This window comes from Neoarius graeffei, chromosome 24, assembly GCF_027579695.1.
Source record: "Neoarius graeffei isolate fNeoGra1 chromosome 24, fNeoGra1.pri, whole genome shotgun sequence".
Lineage (NCBI taxonomy): Eukaryota > Metazoa > Chordata > Actinopteri > Siluriformes > Ariidae > Neoarius > Neoarius graeffei.
In genome coordinates this window covers 33,392,939-33,413,949 of record NC_083592.1, presented here as the reverse complement: position 1 = coordinate 33,413,949, position 21,011 = coordinate 33,392,939, and the positions used below count along the sequence as shown (strand labels likewise).

Sequence of the window (21,011 nt, the reverse complement as noted above, 5' to 3'; positions counted from 1 at the left end):
AATTATGGGTCAAAACCAGCACAATATAACAAAATTAATAGACCCCTCGTACATGACGTCATGCATCACGTGATAATTTCACCTGGAGGACAAACAGACATCGTCTTTCCTGTAAGCAAGGCTTAATCCGTCTTCAATATGGTTCATTTTTGCGCTGCTTTTGATTGTTCTAATCATTCAAATAGAGAAATAGAAAGCCTCAACGTTAACTTTTGACACCTTAAATGGCCTCAAAAAATTTTACCCCCCTTGGATTTCCTTTTGCCCTAAAATTTTGCGGTATTTTGGCAAGTTTTGAAGTACACGGTTCAAGGCAATACTGATATGTTTTCTAGGGGTATAATTGAGTTATTTAGACAAAAGTACATTTATTTTTAAAAACAACATTTATTTCTGCAACAGAAGAACCAGACAAGCCCTGAAAACATGAAGCATAAATCTATATCATATATGTAAGACTTACGTACAGTACCAGTACGTAATACATCTTTTTATATAGCGTTTAGGACACGAAACACACTTTGTTTTGCCGATAACAATGACTAGCAATAGTGCAAAGATAAACAGGGTAAGATATATTTATCTATGGGATAATTCACTATGTAAATGATATATATTTACTGTAGAGGATGTGGTTTACTATCTGAGACACAAAAGCATGTCTTTCCATTCATTGAATGTACTTACCACTAGCTTTTTTACATATGTATATGTGGACGTCCTGAAGTCAACCCGGGAAAACGTAGAGGGCACCAGTGACCACTTGTAGTGATGAAAAGCACAAATGCGAGCCAGTCTGAATCACCATTACAAATCAGGAAGAAAAAAAAACGGCATTCATGGGGAGGGGAGGCGAGGATGCTGGTTAACGCATCTTGTTTTTTGTAATGTACTCACTCGAAAATCATTTTTGTGCTTAAAGAAGCCGACCATAGGTGTGCCCAAACGGGCCTAACTCGCTAAAATATTTCTGCCCAACCGTCTTGGTTGGGCAAATCGGGCAATGCCTGGCATTGAGGCTTGAATAGATAAAAGGTATTACCGTCTCCTGCTATCAAGAAAAATGTAAACAAAGAAGCAAATGTTTTATTTTAATATTGTAATTAAAATAAAATATTCCAATATTAATTATTTGAAAGTCTAGAGCAAGATATTTTGTTATTTTTCAAATAATAACACTTCAGATATTGTTTTAATAATAATAAGTATCAATGTATAAATGATAGAGTACAAATAGCTCTGTAAGCAAATGTTCTTGGGGTTGTTGAGACGTGGAGGGGTGGGAATACCATCTAGCCCACAGTTCAGTCGGAGTCTTTGAGAGTAAATGCTTTGGCTTTCGTAACATTCTGTTCCCAAAAGCTGATGTCGGGAAAAATTCTTTACACAAAAAAGGTTTTCTTGCTTTTATAGTTTTTTTTTTTAAATGTTCTTCCGTATCGGGACTCTTCAAAAAACAAAAAAGGTACATTCCAACATCTATGTAGCTAACTCTAGGCCATAAATCTGCACCGTCACTCCAATCATCTCATCTCATCTCATTATCTGTAGCCGCTTTATCCTGTTCTACAGGGTCGCAGGCAAGCTGGAGCCTATCCCAGCTGACTACGAGCGAAAGGCGGGGTACACCCTGGACAAGTCGCCAGGTCATCACAGGGCTGACACATAGACACAGACAACCATTCACACTCACATTCACACCTACGGTCAATTTAGAGTCACCAGTTAACCTAACCTGCATGTCTTTGGACTGTGGGGGAAACCGGAGCACCCAGAGGAAACCCACGCGGACACGGGGAGAACATGCAAACTCCGCACAGAAAGGCCCTCGCCGGCCACGGGGCTTGAACCTGGACCTTCTTGCTGTGAGGCGACAGCGCTAACCACTACACCACCGTGCCGCCCTTTCCAATCATTTCGAGGAATTTTGTACGGATCATAACCACTAATAAACTCTAATTTCCGCGTATACTGATCCTTCGCTTCTTTCTGACTAAGATTATCCAAGTAATCTGGTAGTAAAGCTTTTTAAGCTGTAGTTTTCTTCAAACAACAGTCATCGGACATCTTCAATATCGCTCGTCTTCAGTATGTGAACACAGTTCGCGTGTTCCCCAGGACAAGGGTAGCAACGGTTGCTAACATAAATGTGACGTCAGTGCAAGAGGTCAGTATTACACTGTAGTGTTTGAAGATGGAAAATACTTGTGTCTTGCTTATTCCACACAGCAAAATATAGGCGTAAAGGAAATGATGGTGTTTTACCGTCAAGTTTTGCTTCCGACTGCTCAAATATAGTGGCACCCTTTTATTAGCAATCGTTTATTTGAAACTGAAGAGAAAAAAAAAACAGTAACATTCATTTGTATTGACATGTTAATGCAGATAGCTTGACTCATTTTTATTTTTATTTTTTATTTGGATTTTGATTACTGATTTTGCCTGTAGGTGAAGATTATAGTGTGGCCTCCTCCGATGTGGTCCTTCTGGAAGGAGAGAGCAGTAAACCAGTCCCTATCCTTATCATCAACGACGTGATTCCTGAATTGGAGGAAACCTTCCGCATCGAGCTTCTTAACCAGACCACTGGGGGAGCGTTCCTGGGCGAGCTCACTCAGGCAATCATCACTATCCTGCCTTCTGATGATCCATATGGCTCCTTTGGTTAGTTGAAATATCCAAAGCCATTTGGTCATTGAGTAGAAATAATTTCATCATAGGTTTGATAACTTGATCTTGTTCATGTTCAGTTTTTCAAGCTGCCCCAATGACTATAGAGGAGCCAACGGTGAATGCTTTTGAAGTATCTTTGCCCATTGTGAGGAATGCTGGGACTATAGGGTATGTTAGTGTCAAATGGCGTGCTACCATCCATGGCAGACCTGCAACAGGTGACCTTCAGCCTCTGTCTGGAGAGGTCAGTTTTGCTCCAGGTGACACTATGAAGATATTAAAAGTCGAGGTTTTGGCTGATGATGTGCCAGAAATTGAAGAGGTCAGTAAATACTATTTTCTCAGCTGTCCTAGGATTTGCCCAAAGCCTTTTTTTAAAATGAATATATAAATCTGTGTTTTAGATCATCAAGGTAGAGCTTACTGGTGCCACAAATGGTGGAAGCATCGGTGCTGAAAATGTGGTGAACATCATCGTGCCTGCCAATGACAATCCCTATGGCACAGTGCACTTTGAGCAAGCGGTATATCAAGTACAGGAGCCTTTGGAAGGCGTATACATTGCCAACATTACTGTTCGAAGAAGGTGTGCAAAGATCTTACCTCATTTTAAGGCAAATGACAACATAAAATTATATGAATATCACAAGTCTTAATATTTTTTTTTTTCTTTTCCAGTGGAGGTAATTTTGGTCTTTTAGAGATTCTGTATAGCACCTTTGAGATGGATGTGGTGACTGACGCCCAGAAAACTGGCCATAACTTGCTCATCTATTATGATTCCCCCTTGTCCGGGGCACCCTCGAGTGCCATACGACGGCCTATCAACATCACCTCAGCCAGGGACCCTCTGAATTCCTGTGCAGCTTTCTGCCTTCAGGAACGAGCCTGCCAAGCTTTTTCTTTCATTAATGCCTCCAGTGCAACGTGCTTCTGGGTAACCACATCTGCAAACCAGCTTTCCACTGCTGCCCAAACACTCACTTATATAAAAAATACCACTGCTGCTGCTTCTCTCTTCAGCTCACAGGCCACTGCCGGGAGTGACTATGTAACCATTATAGGACAAACAGCAACCATGCTGGATGGTTCCAATATTGCCAACCTCACTGTGCCAATTCTGACCGATTCTTTGCCAGAGATGGATGAGAGTTTCATAATACAAATGTTGAAGGTTAGCCTGGTTAATATGACTGTGGCTGAGAAACACTTACCCACAATTAGACAACCAGACACCGCTATAGTGACCATAGGGATGAATGGTGATGCATTCGGGGTGTTTAAACTCTACAGTATAAATCCCGGTGCTACTCAGAATGGATCATATCTGGAGGTAAGAGAGGAGCCTGGGACTAGAGTGCTGCTGGTCATTGAAAGGACCGGAGGCAGTCTCGGCCGTGTTACAGTGGAGTGGATGAATGTTGGTGGCGCTGCAAAGCCCAATGCTGATTTTAATGGCACAGGGGAGACTCTCATCTTTGTAGAAGGTAGGTCTGAAGAGCAATACCTTAATATGTCTTCCTCATTACTCTAAATCTTTAATATACTACTTACTTTACTTATGGTCCCTGTCATCTCTGAGCAAGGATGGTTCTTCGGTGGCGCCGCTGACGTCTGTCTTCCACACGCTGTTGTAGCCTCATCTCAGACAAGGTCTTTCCACTGTGAATGTGGTCTCTCCACACAGATCTGTCGGCTGTGGTGTTGTACCAGTCGTCACCAATGCCAAATATGGTTAAATCCTCTTTCACGCAGTCTTTCCACCGCTTCTTGGGGCATCCACGAGATCTAATTCCATGGGCAAGCTCTCCAAAGAGAAGCTGCTTTGGGATTCTGTAATCAGGCATCCTGCAGACGTGCCCTAACCAATGGAGGCGGTTGCTACGTACCATGGTCTCTATGGTTATTGTCTTGGCTCTTTGTAGCATTTCTGTGTTGGTAATGTGATGCCACCATTGGATGTTCAGATTTTGCCTCAGTGATCTTTGATGGAACATTTCTAATAGATGGCTGTGTAGGGCGAGGGTGTTCCATGTTTCGCTCCCATACAAAAGACAGGGCAATACCATGGCTTTGTACACTGCCACTTTGGTTGTTATAGTCAAGTCTCTCCTGTTCCAGCATCTGGTTATGAGTGACTTAAATGCAGCTGCTCCTCTGGCCAGTCGTCTCTTGATTTCTGCATCCAATGACGCATCAACAGTTAGTTCACCACCTAAGTAAGTGAAGCTCTTTGCCTGTGTTAGCTGATGATCGTCGATGGTAATAAGTTGAACACCATCATTTTGCGGGAAGTGCATCACTTCTGTTTTTGGCTTACAGATTACTCTAACATGTCTTCCTCATTACTCTAAATCTTTAATATACAGTACTGTGCAAAAGTCTTAGGCACATGTAAAGAAATGCTGTCAACCAAAAATGCCTTAAAATAACGAAATGAAATGTTTCAACATTAAAAAAAACCCTATAAACAGCAATAAACCATAATAAATGAAACAAAATCAATATTTGGTGTGAGACGACCCTTAAATGAGCTGTAGGTTTTACTGAGCATCTTGCAGAACCAGCCACGGTTCTTCTGGACACTTTGACTGTCACACTTGCTTCTTAATTTTGCACCAAAACCCAGCAGCCTTTATTATGTTTTCTTTTTTAATCTGAAAAGTGCTCTCTTATGGAATACGCTGCTCAGATACAAACTTTTTTTTTTCCTGTAACATTTAATTTTGTGCTACGAACGTTTGGACTCTAAAATGTTTTTGTACCAAATCGATAATGTAGAAGTCCTAAAATAGAAATCTATAACAAAGTTTGGATGAAAAAAAGAAAAAAATAGGGTGCCTAAGACTTTCCGACAGCACTGTAGGATTGAGTGCAAATGTTTGCATCCCCTATGGTTTTTGAATGGAAAAATGAATGTACCTCAACTCAGTAAAAAAGGTGTAAGGCAATGTGTATGGCTCCCGACTGACACAACAGAAGATCTATCTATCGAGAGATTATGACTGTGTCCAAAATCGCTCCCTACTCACTATACAGGGCACTATATAGTGGGGACGCCATTTTGTAGTGCTGTCTGAAACCTTAGTGAGGATTATTTACACCCTATATAGTGCACTCAAAGTGTCCCACAATGCATCACAAAAAATAGTGTACAACCAATGGTCACTAACCAAAGCAATATATCCCATCATGCATTGCAGTCGCGCTGAAAGAAATCAAATGAAGTCTCAAATTTGATTTAATAAAAGGCAGCGGCAAAGAAGAAATTATTGAGCCTTGATTTAAAAAAAACTGAAAGATGCAGGTACTTTGTATTGATTAATGTGGGAAATGCGCTCAGTATAATATGTATTTATCACAAAAATACATGCATGTATTTATTATTTTGAAAACCCACCAGCCGGCTGATCTGGCACGTTTTAACTGTGCGACAGTAATGACGTAAATACCAGCACAACGGACTAGTGTCCGAAAGCATTTTTTTCATTTTACCAATGAGCTCACTATATAGTCCTCTATATAGTAATTCCCTATATAGGGAGTAGGGAGTCGTGAACAAGTGAGCGATTTCGGACGCAGGGTGTGACTTTGAATCCCAATGTTGCTACAGTCATCCATCCATGGTTGGGAGCCAAGGGAGCAAAATTGGCTGTGCTCTCAGAGTGGGAGGGATGGCATTGCTCTCTCGATTGCCAACCACAGTGACTCTAGCCAGTGATGGCCATCTGTGAGTTCATGTATGCAGAATAGGGTAAATAGCACTTTCCTATGAGTATGTTGTGCTGCCTTGTGATGCAACATGATTGGAAGTTTGGAAGAGGAAGAACTTCACCCTCCTTGTTGAGAGCTGTTGTATGATAGAGGAGAACTGGTTGGTAGGTGTGACTTGGCAAGCAGCCAAATTGGAGCAAAAATGGAGGAAAACAATATATTTCACTGTGTTATTTTTGAAACCATGGTTTATGTTTCTTTTCTAATTTGAGCAAAGCAGCAATGGAAATCAAATAAAAAAAAAAAAGCCTCAGTGAGGCTGTAGCTCATACCGGCCACTGTTCTTGTGTGAGTGTTTGAAATCCGATCAATCCTGTAGGACGAGTAGCAATTTTTGTGAAATTGCATATGACCCCTGTGTAGCCGCATCCATGGTAGGTGGCGCAGCCTGGTGAACAATTCTTGTTGGAATATGTCTTTAGAATCTTTTGGCTGAGTTTCAATGAAAACATCCTAGCAGTTTATGAACAGTGACGAGTTACCCAAAATTTTCAAATGCCCATAAAATGTTAAATATGACAAGCGACACCACCTTCTTGACAATTTTTATACATACCAACCTGGGGAACATTCCATATGAGTTTGATCAAAATCTGGTCACTCCTGTGGGAGGAGTAGCGATTATCATGAAATTGTATGTGACCCCTCTGTAGCCTCCTCCATGGTAGGTGGCGCCACCTGGTGAACAACTCTTGTTGGTATATGTCTTTAGAGTCTTCTGGGTGAGTTTCAGTGAAAACATCCCAGTAGTTTACAAAGAATAGCGTTTAATGTGACACGTCACCCAAAAATTTCAGATGCCCATAAAATCGTAAATATGACAGGTGGCATTACCATCTTGACAACTTTTATGCACACCCACCTGGGGAACGTTGGATGGGAGTTTGATTGAAATCCGATCAATCCTGTAGGAGGAGTAGCGATTTTTGTAAATTGAGGACGGACGACGACAGACGGACGATGTGTGATTGCGTAAGCTCATCCGGCCTAGCCTTTGTTTCAATTAGAAAATTTTTATTCAGCTGTCTCTGTGTCACCTCGCTGCTGTACCACTTGCCACTCTTGTGAAGTCAAAATTAAAAGATTAACGTTATAATCTGCAGAGAAACTCTGAATTGGCTTCAATACATCTCTCCTGTTACTTCGCTTCAAAGGTGATGTGAAGAAAACCATCGAGTTGTTCATCACAGACGACAATGAGCCAGAGGACAATGAAACCATGCAGATTGCTTTAGTAAGGACTGAAGGGGGCAGTCGTATCCTGCCCAGCTCAGATACCGTCACCATCCTCATTCTTGCCAATGACCATGCAGCTGGCTTGGTGGGCTTCCACCCAGCCTCACGATCAGTCATCGTTAAAGAGGGTGAGTCATTTTAATTGGTTTGGTTGAATTTCACATATATAACCTACTGTACTGGTACACACACACACACACACACACACACACACACACCCTGATATCAAGTGACATATTATATTAATTTGTGATTAATTATTAATTTGCCTATCCTGGAGGTATATGTATAGGTATTTGAAGCCCACCTGTGCATGATCAGGTATCAGTTCAGCACTTCATAATGACCAGTGACTATAATAGTGAAAGGAGAAGAGAGAGTCTCGTGACACCTGGCACATTGGAAAAAAGACGAGTTGTTAAAAATTCATGATAAAACACGGATACATTCCTTTATGGATCTCATTATTGTCTCTGACACCACAGTACTGCAGAGTTCCTGATTCTGACTGGACAGATGATATTGTTTTTTTAAAGAGCAGCTCTGACAGTAATGCCGGCTTCAAGGCAAATCTCAGGTTTAATACTAATACACTCGCAGTATGTTGTTGATTACAACCCCAATTCCAAAAAAGTTGGGACAAAGAACAAATTGTAAATAAAAATGGAATGCAATAATTTACAAATCTCAAAAACTGATATTGTATTCACAATAGAACATAGACAACATATGAAATGTCGAAAGTGAGACATTTTGAAATTTCATGCCAAATATTGGCTCATTTGAAATTTCATGACAGCAACACATCTCAAAAAAGTTGGGACGGGGCAATAAGAGGCTGGAAAAGTTAAAGGTACAAAAAAAGAACAGCTGGAGGACCAAATTGCAACTCATTAGGTCAATTGGCAATAGGTCATTAACATGACTGGGTATAAAAAGAGCATCTTGGAGTGGCAGCGGCTCTCAGAAGTAAAGACGGGAAGAGGATCACCAATCCCCCTAATTCTGCACCGACAAATAGTGGAGCAATATCAGAAAGGAGTTCGACAGTGTAAAATTGCAAAGAGTTTGAACATATCATCATCTACAGTGCATAATATCATCAAAAGATTCAGAGAATCTGGAAGAATCTCTGTGCGTAAGGGTCAAGGCCGGAAAACCATACTGGGTGCCCGTGATCTTCGGGCCCTTAGACGGCACTGCATCACATACAGGCATGCTTCTGTACTGGAAATCACAAAATGGGCTCAGGAATATTTCCAGAGAACATTATCTGTGAACACAATTCACCGTGCCATCCGCCGTTGCCAGCTAAAACTCTATAGTTCAAAGAAGAAGCCGTATCTAAACATGATCCAGAAGCGCAGACGTCTTCTCTGGGCCAAGGCTCATTTAAAATGGACTGTGGCAAAAGTGGAAAACTGTTCTGTGGTCAGACGAATCAAAATTTGAAGTTCTTTATGGAAATCAGGGACGCCATGTCATTCGGACTAAAGAGGAGAAGGACGACCCAAGTTGTTATCAGCGCTCAGTTCAGAAGCCTGTATCTCTGATGGTATGGGGTTGCATTAGTGCGTGTGGCATGGGCAGCTTACACATCTGGAAAGACACCATCAGTGCTGAAAGGTATATCCAGGTTCTAGAGCAGCATATGCTCCCATCCAGACGACGTCTCTTTCAGGGAAGACCTTGCATTTTCCAACATGACAATGCCAAACCACATACTGCATCAATTACAGCATCATGGCTGCGTAGAAGAAGGGTCCGGGTACTGAACTGGCCAGCCTGCAGTCCAGCTCTTTCACCCACAGAAAACATTTGGCGCATCATAAAACGGAAGATATGACAAAAAAGACCTAAGACAGTTGAGCAACTAGAATCCTACATTAGACAAGAATGGGTTAACATTCCTATCCCTAAACTTGAGCAACTTGTCTCCTCAGTCCCCAGATGTTTACAGACTGTTGTAAAGAGAAAAGGGGATGTCTCACAGTGGTAAACATGGCCTTGTCCCAACTTTTTTGAGATGTGTTGTTGTCATGAAATTTAAAATCACCTAATTTTTCTCTTTAAATGATACATTTTCTCAGTTTAAACATTTGATATGTCATCTATGTTCTATTCTGAATAAAATATGGAATTTTGAAACTTCCATATCATTGCATTCCATTTTTATTTACAATTTGTACTTTGTCCCAACTTTTTTGGAATCGGGGTTGTACATAGTAATCACTCATTCAAATAGTGGCACGGTGTTGCAATGGTTAGCACTGTCGCCTCACAGCAGGAAGGTTCCGGGTTCAAACCTCACGGCTGACGGGGGCCTTTCTGTGTGGAGTTTGCATGTTCTCCCCGTGTCTGCGTGGGTGTCTTCCAGGTGCTCCGGTTTCCTCCCAAAGTTCAAAGACATGTAGATTAGGTCAAATACCCAGCCACTGGGGTTGTACAACTCAGTGCATACTTAGTCCCAAGCCAGGATAGATTGGGGAGGGTTGCATCAGGAAGGGCGTCTGGTGTAAAAACCTGTGCCAAATCGAATATGTTGATTAGGATCTGCTGTGGTGAGCCCTAACGGGAGTAGCTGAAAGAAGAAGTAACAGCTCATTCAAAGGGACTTTTGCTAGATATAAAACTATAAGCCACAAAATCTAAACTTAACAGTAAATAAATTTGAAAAATGTGCCATTATTTCACAAAGAAAAATGTAGAATCATTGCTATCGTGAAGTTTTCGATCGGGAGATGTTTATTTAAATTTTTTGGAATTTTTTTGGACTCTCCAATGTCAGTGTTTTGTAAAACTGTTCCTGTAAGTCTTCCAGCATGGGAAATTCTCCAGGATGGACAACTTGCCTTTTGTCGTTTCTCAGTAACCTGACAAGACGCATTTTTAGTCTTTTTAGTAGTAATTTCAAGAGAGAATGAAAGAGAGGCTGGTAAAGGTACAACTGTTTATAATTTAATGAAGATAACAAAATAAAAGTATAAAGTATCTGAACATATGTAATGAACATTGAGAAGACACCTGTCTTTAGGTTCATGTTCTATTGTATAACAGGTGACAGGGTGCCATTACTTGTGCAAAGGACGGCTCCTGCGATAGGGAACGTCACCGTGGAGTGGAGAATCGAAGGTCCGCAAGCGTTACTTACATTTGTGGAAACCTCCGGTGTTCTGTTCTTCACTGAGGTAAGAAAAAAATACTAAAACGTACTGAATAATATATAATATCGGAATGCCATTCAGGACACTAATTAGTGCTGTATTAACTATTGGTTTTGTCCTGTATTCTATTCTCTGCTATAGCGTATGTTGAATGATACTATTGTGCTGCGCCTGCTGGATGATAGCACTCCTGAGGAAAGAGAAGAGTACAGAGTTATCCTCTCTAACGTTCAGACGAAGGGTAAAATGCTAAATCGCTACACAGCAAATTAAATACTCAAACAGGACACTTCTTCAGTGGAATAAAAACATGTTCTATTCCCTTCGAGCGGGTTTCATTCGTTTGTTTTGATAGCATGTAATATTGTTAGCATATCACTTATCCTATGTGTATTACGTCACTCTATCCAATGGAGAATGAGCGTTGAATATGGTTTACGATATTGCATGGTTGTCAAGACAACATGACGTCACACGTCAGAGACGTAAAACTTCTGTGCTAGTGAGCGACTGGGACAATTTGTAAACAAACATGGCCGCCAGGTTTGCTTTGTTAAATACGGAAGATTTTGAGAGAATTTTGAAAGAGAAAGATGCGTTGAACACCTGAAAGGAATGTGTATGTATAATAATAATAATAATAATACAATTGGCTGGTTTTTTTTTGTGGTATATCAAATACAGTGGTGATTGAAAGTTTGTGAACCCTTTAGAATTTTCTCTATTTCTGCATAAATATGACCTAAAACAACATCAGATTTTCAGACACGTCCTAAAAGTAGATAAAGAGAACCCAGTGAAACAAATGAGACAAAAATATTATACTTGGTCATTTATTTATTGAGGGTGGCACGGTGGTGTAGTGGTTAGCGCTGTCGCCTCACAGCAAGAAGGTCCTGGGTTCGAGCCCCGGGGCCGGCGAGGGCCTTTCTGTGTGGAGTTTGCATGTTCTCCCCGTGTCCGCGTGGGTTTCCTCCGGGTGCTCCGGTTTCCCCCACAGTCCAAAGACATGCAGGTTAGGTTAACTGGTGACTCTAAATTGACCGTAGGTGTGAATGGTTGTCTGTGTCTATGTGTCAGCCCTGTGATGACCTGGCGACTTGTCCAGGGTGTACCCCGCCTTTCGCCCGTAGTCAGCTGGGATAGGCTCCAGCTTGCCTGCGACCCTATAGAAGGATAAAGCGGCTAGAGATAATGAGATGAGATTTATTTATTGAGGAAAATGATCCAAAATTACATATCTGTGAGTGGTAAAAGTATGTGAACCTCTAGGATTAGCAGTTAACTTGAAAGTGAAATTAGAGTCAGGTGTTTTCAATCAATGGGATGACAATCAGGTGTGAGTGGGCACCCTGTTTTATTTAAAGAACAGGGATCTATCAAAGTCTGATCTTCACAACACGTGTTTGTGGAAGTGTATCATGGCACAAAGAAAGGAGATTTCTGAGGACCTCAGAAAGAGCATTGTTGATGCTCATCAGGCTGGAAAAGGTTATAAAACCATCTCTAAAGAGTTTGGACTCCACCAATCCACAGTCAGACAGATTGTGTACAAATGGAGGAAATTCAAGACCATTGTTACCCTCTCCAGGAGTGGCTGACCAACAAAGATCACTCCAAGAGCAAGGCGTGTAATAGTCGGCAAGGTCACAAAGGACCCCAGGGTAACTTCTAAGCAACTGAAGGCCTCTCTCACATTGGCTAATGTTAATGTTCATGAGTCCACCATCAGGAGAACACTGAACAACAATGGTGTGCATGGCAGGGTTGCAAGGAGAAAGCCACTGCTCTCCAAAAAGAACATTGCTGCTCATCTGCAGTTTGCTAAAGATCACATGGACAAGCCAGAAGACTATTGGAAAAATGTTTTGTGGACGGATGAGACCAAAATAGAACTTTTTGGTTTAAATGCGAAGCGTTATGTTTGGAGAAAGGAAAACACTGCATTCCAGCAGAAGAACCTTATCCCATCTGTGAAACATGGTGGTGGTAGTATCATGGTTTGGGCCTGTTTTGCTGCATCTGGGCCAGGACGGCTTGCCATCATTGATGGAACAATGAATTCTGAGTTATACCAGCGAATTCGAAAGGAAAATGTCAGGACATCTGTCCATGAACTGAATCTCAAGAGAAGGTGGGTCATGCAGCAAGACAATGACCCTAAGCACACAAGTCATTCTACCAAAGAATGGTTAAAGAAGAATAAAGTTAATGTTTTGGAATGGCCAAGTCAAAGTCCTAACCTTAATCCAATCAAAATGTTGTGGAAGGACCTGAAGCGAGCAGTTCATGTGAGGAAACCCACCAACATCCCAGAGTTGAAGCTGTTCTGTACGGAGGAATGGGCTAAAATTCCTCCAAGCCAGTGTGCAGGACTGATCAACAGCTTCCGGAAACGTTTAGTTGCAGTTATTGCTGCACAAGGGGGTCACACCAGATACTGAAAGCAAAGCTTCACATACTTTTGCCACTCACATATATGTAATATTGGATCATTTTCCTCAATAAATAAAGCATAATATTTTTGCCTCATTTGTTTAACTGGGTTCTCTTTATCTACTTTCAGGACTTGTGTGAAAATCTGATGATGTTTTTGGTCATATTTATGCAGAAATATAGAAAATTCTAAAGGGTTCACAAACTTTCAAGCACCACTGTACCTTATTCATACCTCATTCATACAAGCACCACTTGTACCTTCGACTCATTTAATATCATGCTAGCTGAATGGAATATATCTGATATACCACGAAAAAAACCCAGCCAATATTATTGAAATAAGTCACTTGCATATTTTCTGAGGTATAGTAGATAGAGAAACTCCGTACAGTATGTTCAGCATAGCTGATTAACTTCTTTTTCCTCTCATAGGTGTAACAGTTACAGGTGAGGCAGCTTTGGATGCTGAAGGTCGTGAGGCACTGGTCAGTATAGCGGCCAGCGATGAGCCATTTGGCATGCTGAGGATTGCTCCATCCTCTCTCAGCATATCCACTGAAGAAAAAGACACCGTGCTCAGGATTTACATTGACAGAGAGTTTGGAGCCTCAGGTGTGTCTTTATGAAGAAATTAATCTTAAAAAGGCTTGTTTCCTGTGCAAAAAAAAAAAAGAGTCAAATTTATACAAACCTTTAATGTTCAAAAGACCTTCTTCTTCTTCTTCTTCTTTTGGCTGCTCCCGATTAGGGGTCGCCACAGCGGATCTTTCATCTCCATTGCTCCCTGTCTTCCGCATCCTTCTCTACCACACCTGCCACTTTCATGTCCTCTCTCACCACATCCATGTATCTCCGCTTTGGCCTTCCTCATTTTCGTGTGCCTGGCAGCTCCATCCTCAACATTCTCCTTCCCACATGCTCTGCATCTCTTCTCAGGATGTGCCCATACCATCTCAGTCTCATCTCTCTTAGCTTAATTCCCAAGCTCTCCACATGTGCTGTCCCTCTGATGTGCTCGTTCCTTATCCTGTCCAACCTTGTCACTCCCATTGCAAACCTTAACATCCTCAGCTCCGCCACCTCCAACTTTGCCTCCTGTCTCTTCGTTAAGGGTACGGTCTCCAATCCATACATCACAGCTGGTCTCACTACTGTCTTATACATCTTACCTTTCACTTTTGCTGGGACTTTCTTATCACAAATGACTCCCGAAATCCTTCTCCACCTGCTCCACCCTGCCTGCACTCTCTTTCTCACCTCACTATCGCAGCCCCCATTTTCCTGCACAGTTGACCCCAGGTACTTGAATTCACCAACTTTCTTTCCGTCTACTCCTTGCATCTTCACTACACTCTCATCCCCATTCTCATTGATGCACATGTATTCTGTTTTGCTACTGCTCACCTTCATTCCTCTTCGTTCCAATGCATCCCTCCATCTCTCCAAACCCAACTCAACCTCCTTTCTACTTTCACCACATATCACAATATCATCTGCAAACATCATGTTCCATGGTGACTCTTGCCTCACTTCGTCCATCAAGCTATCCATCACGATGGCAAACAAGAAAGGACTCAAAGCAGATCCTTGATGGAGTCCCACCTTCACCTTGAACCGTTCAGTCGTTCCAACTTCACACCTCACTGCTGTTTCACTGTTCTCATACATGTCCTGCACCACTCTAATATACTTCTCATTCACTCCACACTTTCTCATACAATACCATAACTCATCTCTCGGCACTCTATCGTATGTCTTCTCCAGGTCTACAAACACACAATGTAGCTTTCTCTGGCCTTCCCTGTACTTCTTCATTAACATTCTTAAAGCAAAAATTGCATCCGACGTGCTCTTCCTTGGCATAAACCCGTACTGCTGTTCACAGATTGCTACCTCTCTTCTCATTCTTGCCTCCAATACCCTTTCCCATAACTTCATGGCGTGGCTCATCAATTTTTTTTTTCATATAAATGTGAATTTTACAAATTTGCAAGCAAGATCTTTAATGTTCAAAAGATCTTGCTTGCAAATTTTAAAATTCACATTTATATGAAAAAAAACAAACAGGAAGGTTGAGGTTCAGATGAAAGTCATTTGATTTTATGCCTCCTGAGATCAGATTGTTTCATCACATGATGCCGCTTATCACAAAAAAATTAATATATCACCAATGCATGGTATTTTTTTATTATTAGCTAAAGAGAATGCAGGTCATTTAGTATCATGCACAGAGTTATTCTTGTTTCATGATAACTAACTAACATTGTTATCAATAAAGTAACTACAAAAACCCATTTTGAATCACCTCAATGTTGACACTATTGAGTTTTAATAAATGCTCAAATTTGTTTTACAAAGATCTTTTGAATGCCAGTTTGGTTTCAAATGGATTAAATTAACTCTTAACTCTATAGGATCAGTGAACATCACCTATGAGACAGTGAAAGGTTCCCTGCAGGACCTGAGGCTGATTGAAGGAGCTCTGGCAGAACCTGATCAGGATTTTCAACATGTCTCCAGCTTTGTGGTCATGCAGGATGGCCAGACCTCAGTATCCATCCCAATCACAATTATAGATGTAAGTATTAATCAGGAGCAGGAGCGATTTTGTGCTGTGGTTGAGTTTCGTTAAAGGAGAACTGAAGGCAAATTTTTTTATGATCAAAATTCCATTTATCTCATTTTATTAAATATAGAAATGCATTTCTGACAGCTATTTTGTCACTGCAAAAGCAAGTTACGAGTGTTTGAAATATGCTACGTAATATATGTCAAAGCAATGGCTGGAAACGAGATTCGTTGAGACCTGTGTGAGACTTCTTAAGACAGAAGTAAAACATACAGCGGAAATCAAATTGACCAACATCTGCCAACGTTGTCAAAAGACACGCGCGCCCTCTTTCGAATGCTGATGTAATCAAGCCGGAAGTTTCCCCTGTATCCGAAATCACTCCCTACTCACTATATAGTGGGGACGCCATTTTGTAGCGCTGTCCGAAACCTTAGTGAGAATTATGTGGGAAATGCGCTCAGTTTTGTTTGTTTTGATAGCAGTCACTAAAGTTTGAAAAAAGTAGGCAGTAATCGTCATTTAAACTCATTTTTGTGCAATATTTCGTTTGGAAAACAGTTTTCAAAATGGCGGCACTGACACCTGGCATACACTTCATGTTTCGAAGTCTCGCACAAGTCTGGTGAAGATCGCGCAGATAAGCGACGCCTGCCGTGGACCAAACAAACTAAATTCAACACAGCTAAAAACCGAATAGGTCGATAAGTGTAATATTTAATTGCAATTAGTTGCCAATACGCATGGGTGCAGATCCCGGGGGGGACATGTCCTAGCCTGGGCCCGCCCATTCTAAGTGTGACGCAACATGAGGGCCTGTTGCGAGCTTAGTCTGGCCAGGCAAGCTATCTACAGCTCTTCCAAGCTCCCGAAAAATCGGGAACCAATCAATTTTGAGCATCTCCAACGGCCCTGGGTAGAGGCGTGTTCAAGGCACTGACAGGGTAGAACTGCGACCGGAAGCCATAGATTGTTTACAGAATCTATGCCGGAAGCGCTTCATTCACGCTTCCGCATCTATTACGCATAGATGCTGTATTGAAAGCATTCAACGGGAAGTTCTCATTGAAAACGGAGCAAAGAGCAGCCCTGGAGGTATTTATTGAAAGGAAGGACGTTTTCGCCTTGCTCCCGACCGGCTTCGGTAAGAGTTTAATCTACCAGTTAGCCCCGTCGCGTCGCATACGTCAGAGGAAAGAGCGATGTGATTGGTTTAAGCTTCGTCACAGCCTTTTCTGGCTTCGACCAGTAGCAAACTGAGGCATTTCAGGGAGGCGGGTCAACCACGGGCTCTGGGAAACGGTTGGGCTTAATATCTTGGCCAGACCAATAGCTCGTAGAGCTTTGTCGCGTTAGCCAGACTAGACATGTCCCCCCCAATTTCTGAAAAACATGAATTGTCCCCCCCCCCCATAAAAATCCCCTAAATTATTCAAAATTGTACAAACAAGACTTCATATTCTTCACATTTTAGATAGAAATGGTGGAACAAATAATGTTTGACAAATATATTTCTGACTCTGGACAAATAAACAAGAAAGGTAAGCACAAATGATTCCCTGTGCAGTACTTTTTGAATGATGTGGCGAGCCTCCATGAAGTTGTGATTTATGGTTGCATGGTATGAGTTGCATACGGGCAAAAAAAAAAAATCACTTTTGTGTCCCCCTCAATCCTGACATCAGATCTGCACCCCTGCCAATACGAGTCACGATAAGGCTACTAAAACCGAAAACATAATTGAATAACACGTTAATTAAGAAATAAAGCAAGTTTAAAAATGACTTAAGTTCCCCTTTAAGTGCAAGTTTGCATTTAAGTTTGCATACCTTTGATATAAAATAAAAATGACAAGTTGATTTAGTGTGTTCAATTTAACGGTGTTCTGTTATTATCACAAGCCACAAAACAGGTTCAAGACTGCGTATTACATGTATATTTTTTCTAACGTTGCTCGTCCAACCTTTGACTGTTCTGTTCTAACTCGGATATCATCCTTTTTCAAAGCTTTTAGATTGTTGCTTGCAGACACACCCATCTTAAAGCTGGATGGCCTTTTGATTTCATAAAATCGGTGAAATTTAGTTCCCTCTGAAATTTGGTCATTGTGATATACGTTTATTTCTGTAATATCTCAAAAAAAACCAGGCCATTCTGTGGCTGGGAAGTGATTTAATTTGAGGGGATTGAGCAAATAACGTGCATGAAATCGCTCGCTTCACACAGTCAAGCAGACAGAGGAAGTCCGTGTGCGCATGCGCAGGTTTACCTCCTCCTTCTTCTCTTGGGTTTTACGGCAGCTGGCATCCAGTGTTGCATTACTGCCATCTACAGGTTTACTTTGACCGTGCACTGACAGTTACATCATTCTGTCGGTAAACGAACAACTGATCACACCGAGGTGCTCACTGAGCGCCGATATTTATTAGTTTGGTCCTGCGTTTCCTTTCCTTCGCAACATAACATCTTTTCTTCTCGCTTTCTATTACTGTAGTTGGTCTTTCACGTTTCATTCGCGTCCTCCATTTTTCTCTCCTGTTTCAAATTTGTATCCCACAATGTCTTGCGTGAACAGGGAAAGCCCACCACGTGATGTATGGCATAGTATCTTGAATTGGGTCATGGTGAAGCAGGAAAAAAATAGCGGATAATTTAGGGCCACATGGCCCTAAATTGATTAATTGTTCTATTAAAAAAATCTATTAAAATTGGAAGTCTGTGATTCGAATTCAGTAGCTTTTGGTCCACTAAACAAAAATAAGGGAAAAAAAATTTATGACCTAATCTTGAAAAATCTGAAAGGCAGTTTACCTTTAAAATTCTACTTCTTTATAGATGACTTGTAAAAAAAAAAAAAAGTATACAGTATTATCTTTTTTCCCTAAAGGAAAAAAAGCAAAGGCTGATGTAAACTTCATGGCATATTTAAGGAATTAACATAATATGGTGTGCAGTGGCCGGTGAGGGCCTTTCTGTGCGGAGTTTGCATGTTCTCCCCGTGTCCGCGTGGGTTTCCTCCGGGTGCTCTGGTTTCCCCCACAGTCCAAAGACATGCAGGTTAGGTTAACTGGTGACTCTAAATTGACCGTAGGTGTGAATGTGAGTGTGAATGGTTGTCTGTGTCTATGTGTCAGCCCTGTGATGACCTGGCGACTTGTCCAGGGTGTGCCCCGCCTCTCGCCCGTAGTCAGCTGGATAGGCTCCAGCTTGCCTGCGACCCTGTAGAAGGATAAAGCGGCTAGAGATAATGAGATGAGATGAGACTTTTGTGAGATTTGTAAATCATTTATCATGTTTACAAATATACTACATATATGCATCATCAAGAGAATTTGAATTAATAATGATGTTACATCACATGCTTCTAAAAGGCAAAATACAGGCGGCACGGTGGTGTAGTGGTTAGCGCTGTCGCCAACCACTACACTGTCGGCCAAGTTTACATTAGACCGTATCTGTCTCGTTTTCTTCGCGGATGCACTGTCCGTTTACATTAAAACGCCTGGAAACGCCGGGAAACGGGAATCCGCCAGGGTCCACGTATTCAATCCAGATCGTGTCAGCTCCGGTGCTGTGTAAACATTGAGAATACGCGGATACGCTGTGCTGAGCTCTAGCTGGCGTCATCATTGGACAACGTCACTGTGACATCCACCTTCCTGATTCGCTGGCGTTTGTCATGTGACGCGACTGCTGAAAAACGGCGCGGACTTCCGCCTTGTATCACCTTTCATTAAAGAGTATAAAAGTATGAAAATACTGCAAATACTGATGCAAATACTGCCCATTGTGTAGTTATGATTGTCTTTAGGCTTGCCATCCTTCCACTTGCAAGTGGTAAGTGATATGCACTGGGATCACACACACAGCGGCTCAGTCCCGAATCACTGCTTGTGCACTTCACTCGCGTGCTCTGTGAGCTGCGCAGGGCCGGAGTGCGCACCCTCCAGAGGGCACTCGCTGTTCAGGGCGGAGTGATTTGGAGCGCAGGATGCCTGCGGAGCCGAGCGTATCCGTGTATTGGTGTTGCTGTGTGCACGCTAATCATGTATTGGTGTTGCTGTGTGCACGCTAATCGTTTTAAAAACGTTAATCTGATGATCCGCTGATACGGTCTAATGTAAACCCCACCTTAATTGAGCGTAGGTGTGAATGTGAGTGTGAATGGTTGTCTGTGTCTATGTGTCAGCCCTGCGATGACCTGGCGACTTGTCCAGGGTGTACCCCGCCTTTCGCCCGTAGTCAGCTGGGATAGGCTCCAGCTTGCCTGCGACCCTGTAGAACAGGATAAAGTGGCTAGAGATAATGAGATGAGATGGTGTGCAATTATAGGAAAACAATAAATGATCGTGTAAATAATCCCCAAACGGATCATTTTCCGAAATGGATCTCAAAATGTTCTATTTCTCTTATCTCACACCAATTTCAAGATTTTAAAACTAAATTAAAACAACAACAACATGCAATACCCTTTATCCATTTATAGTTATATCTGGGATGTTTCACAATCAGAGTTGACTTTTTGGATCCACAATAGCCCAAAAATCAAACCTCAGATTTTTGTTTTTCTCTGCTGCCAAAAATGACCTTTTGGGATGGAACTCAACTGCGCAGAATTTCAGAGCTACAGGTCATATACTTATGGTGAAAAAAAACAGCAACATGTAGTGTATTTCTAAAATTGACCACCTTTCTTTTAGTCCAGAAAAGTAAGGTATACAAAGTGAAAAACTATTGAAATGGGTGTGATTTTAAGGACAAGTTTTCAAATCCTGTGCAGCGATGTTTGTACATGGTGATGACTGTAATAACACCTGAGGTTGTGGCGATCCTTGTGGTTTTCCGGAGGGGACACTTTTTTACGGATTCACATTTCAACCACATGTGAAGCTCTGCTGCAAATGTGTCTCGCATCTGTTTCAAGTCCTGTTTTTACTGTGTAAGAACAGTGCATTCTGCTTCAAAACAGACAAATATTTTCTTGAAAAATTATTTCAACCTCATCATACGGTGAATGTTTTCTGGAGAGGACATTTTTGACGGATGAAGGATCCTGTCAGAGGCACTTAGTTGACAAAAAAAAGTAACTTCCACTTAAATATCTTTGTATTGTGACTGAAAGTACAGTATACGTCCCAAAGTAAAACCTAGTTAGT

At 41.6% G+C, this 21,011-nt stretch overlaps 1 protein-coding gene across 1 annotated transcript in view; it reads left to right on the top strand.

Annotated features, from left to right (window-relative positions):
- The window catches only part of adgrv1 (adhesion G protein-coupled receptor V1), a 415,446-nt gene that overhangs the window by 118,077 nt on the left and 276,358 nt on the right, over positions 1-21,011 (top strand). Inside the window, exons 30-38 of the mRNA XM_060907086.1 lie at positions 2,449-2,664; positions 2,751-2,995; positions 3,078-3,259; positions 3,352-4,160; positions 7,602-7,811; positions 10,741-10,871; positions 10,989-11,088; positions 13,719-13,898; positions 15,701-15,864. Coding sequence (XP_060763069.1) covers positions 2,449-2,664; positions 2,751-2,995; positions 3,078-3,259; positions 3,352-4,160; positions 7,602-7,811; positions 10,741-10,871; positions 10,989-11,088; positions 13,719-13,898; positions 15,701-15,864 — 2,237 coding nt within the window. The remainder of the gene's footprint in view (positions 1-2,448; positions 2,665-2,750; positions 2,996-3,077; positions 3,260-3,351; positions 4,161-7,601; positions 7,812-10,740; positions 10,872-10,988; positions 11,089-13,718; positions 13,899-15,700; positions 15,865-21,011) is intronic.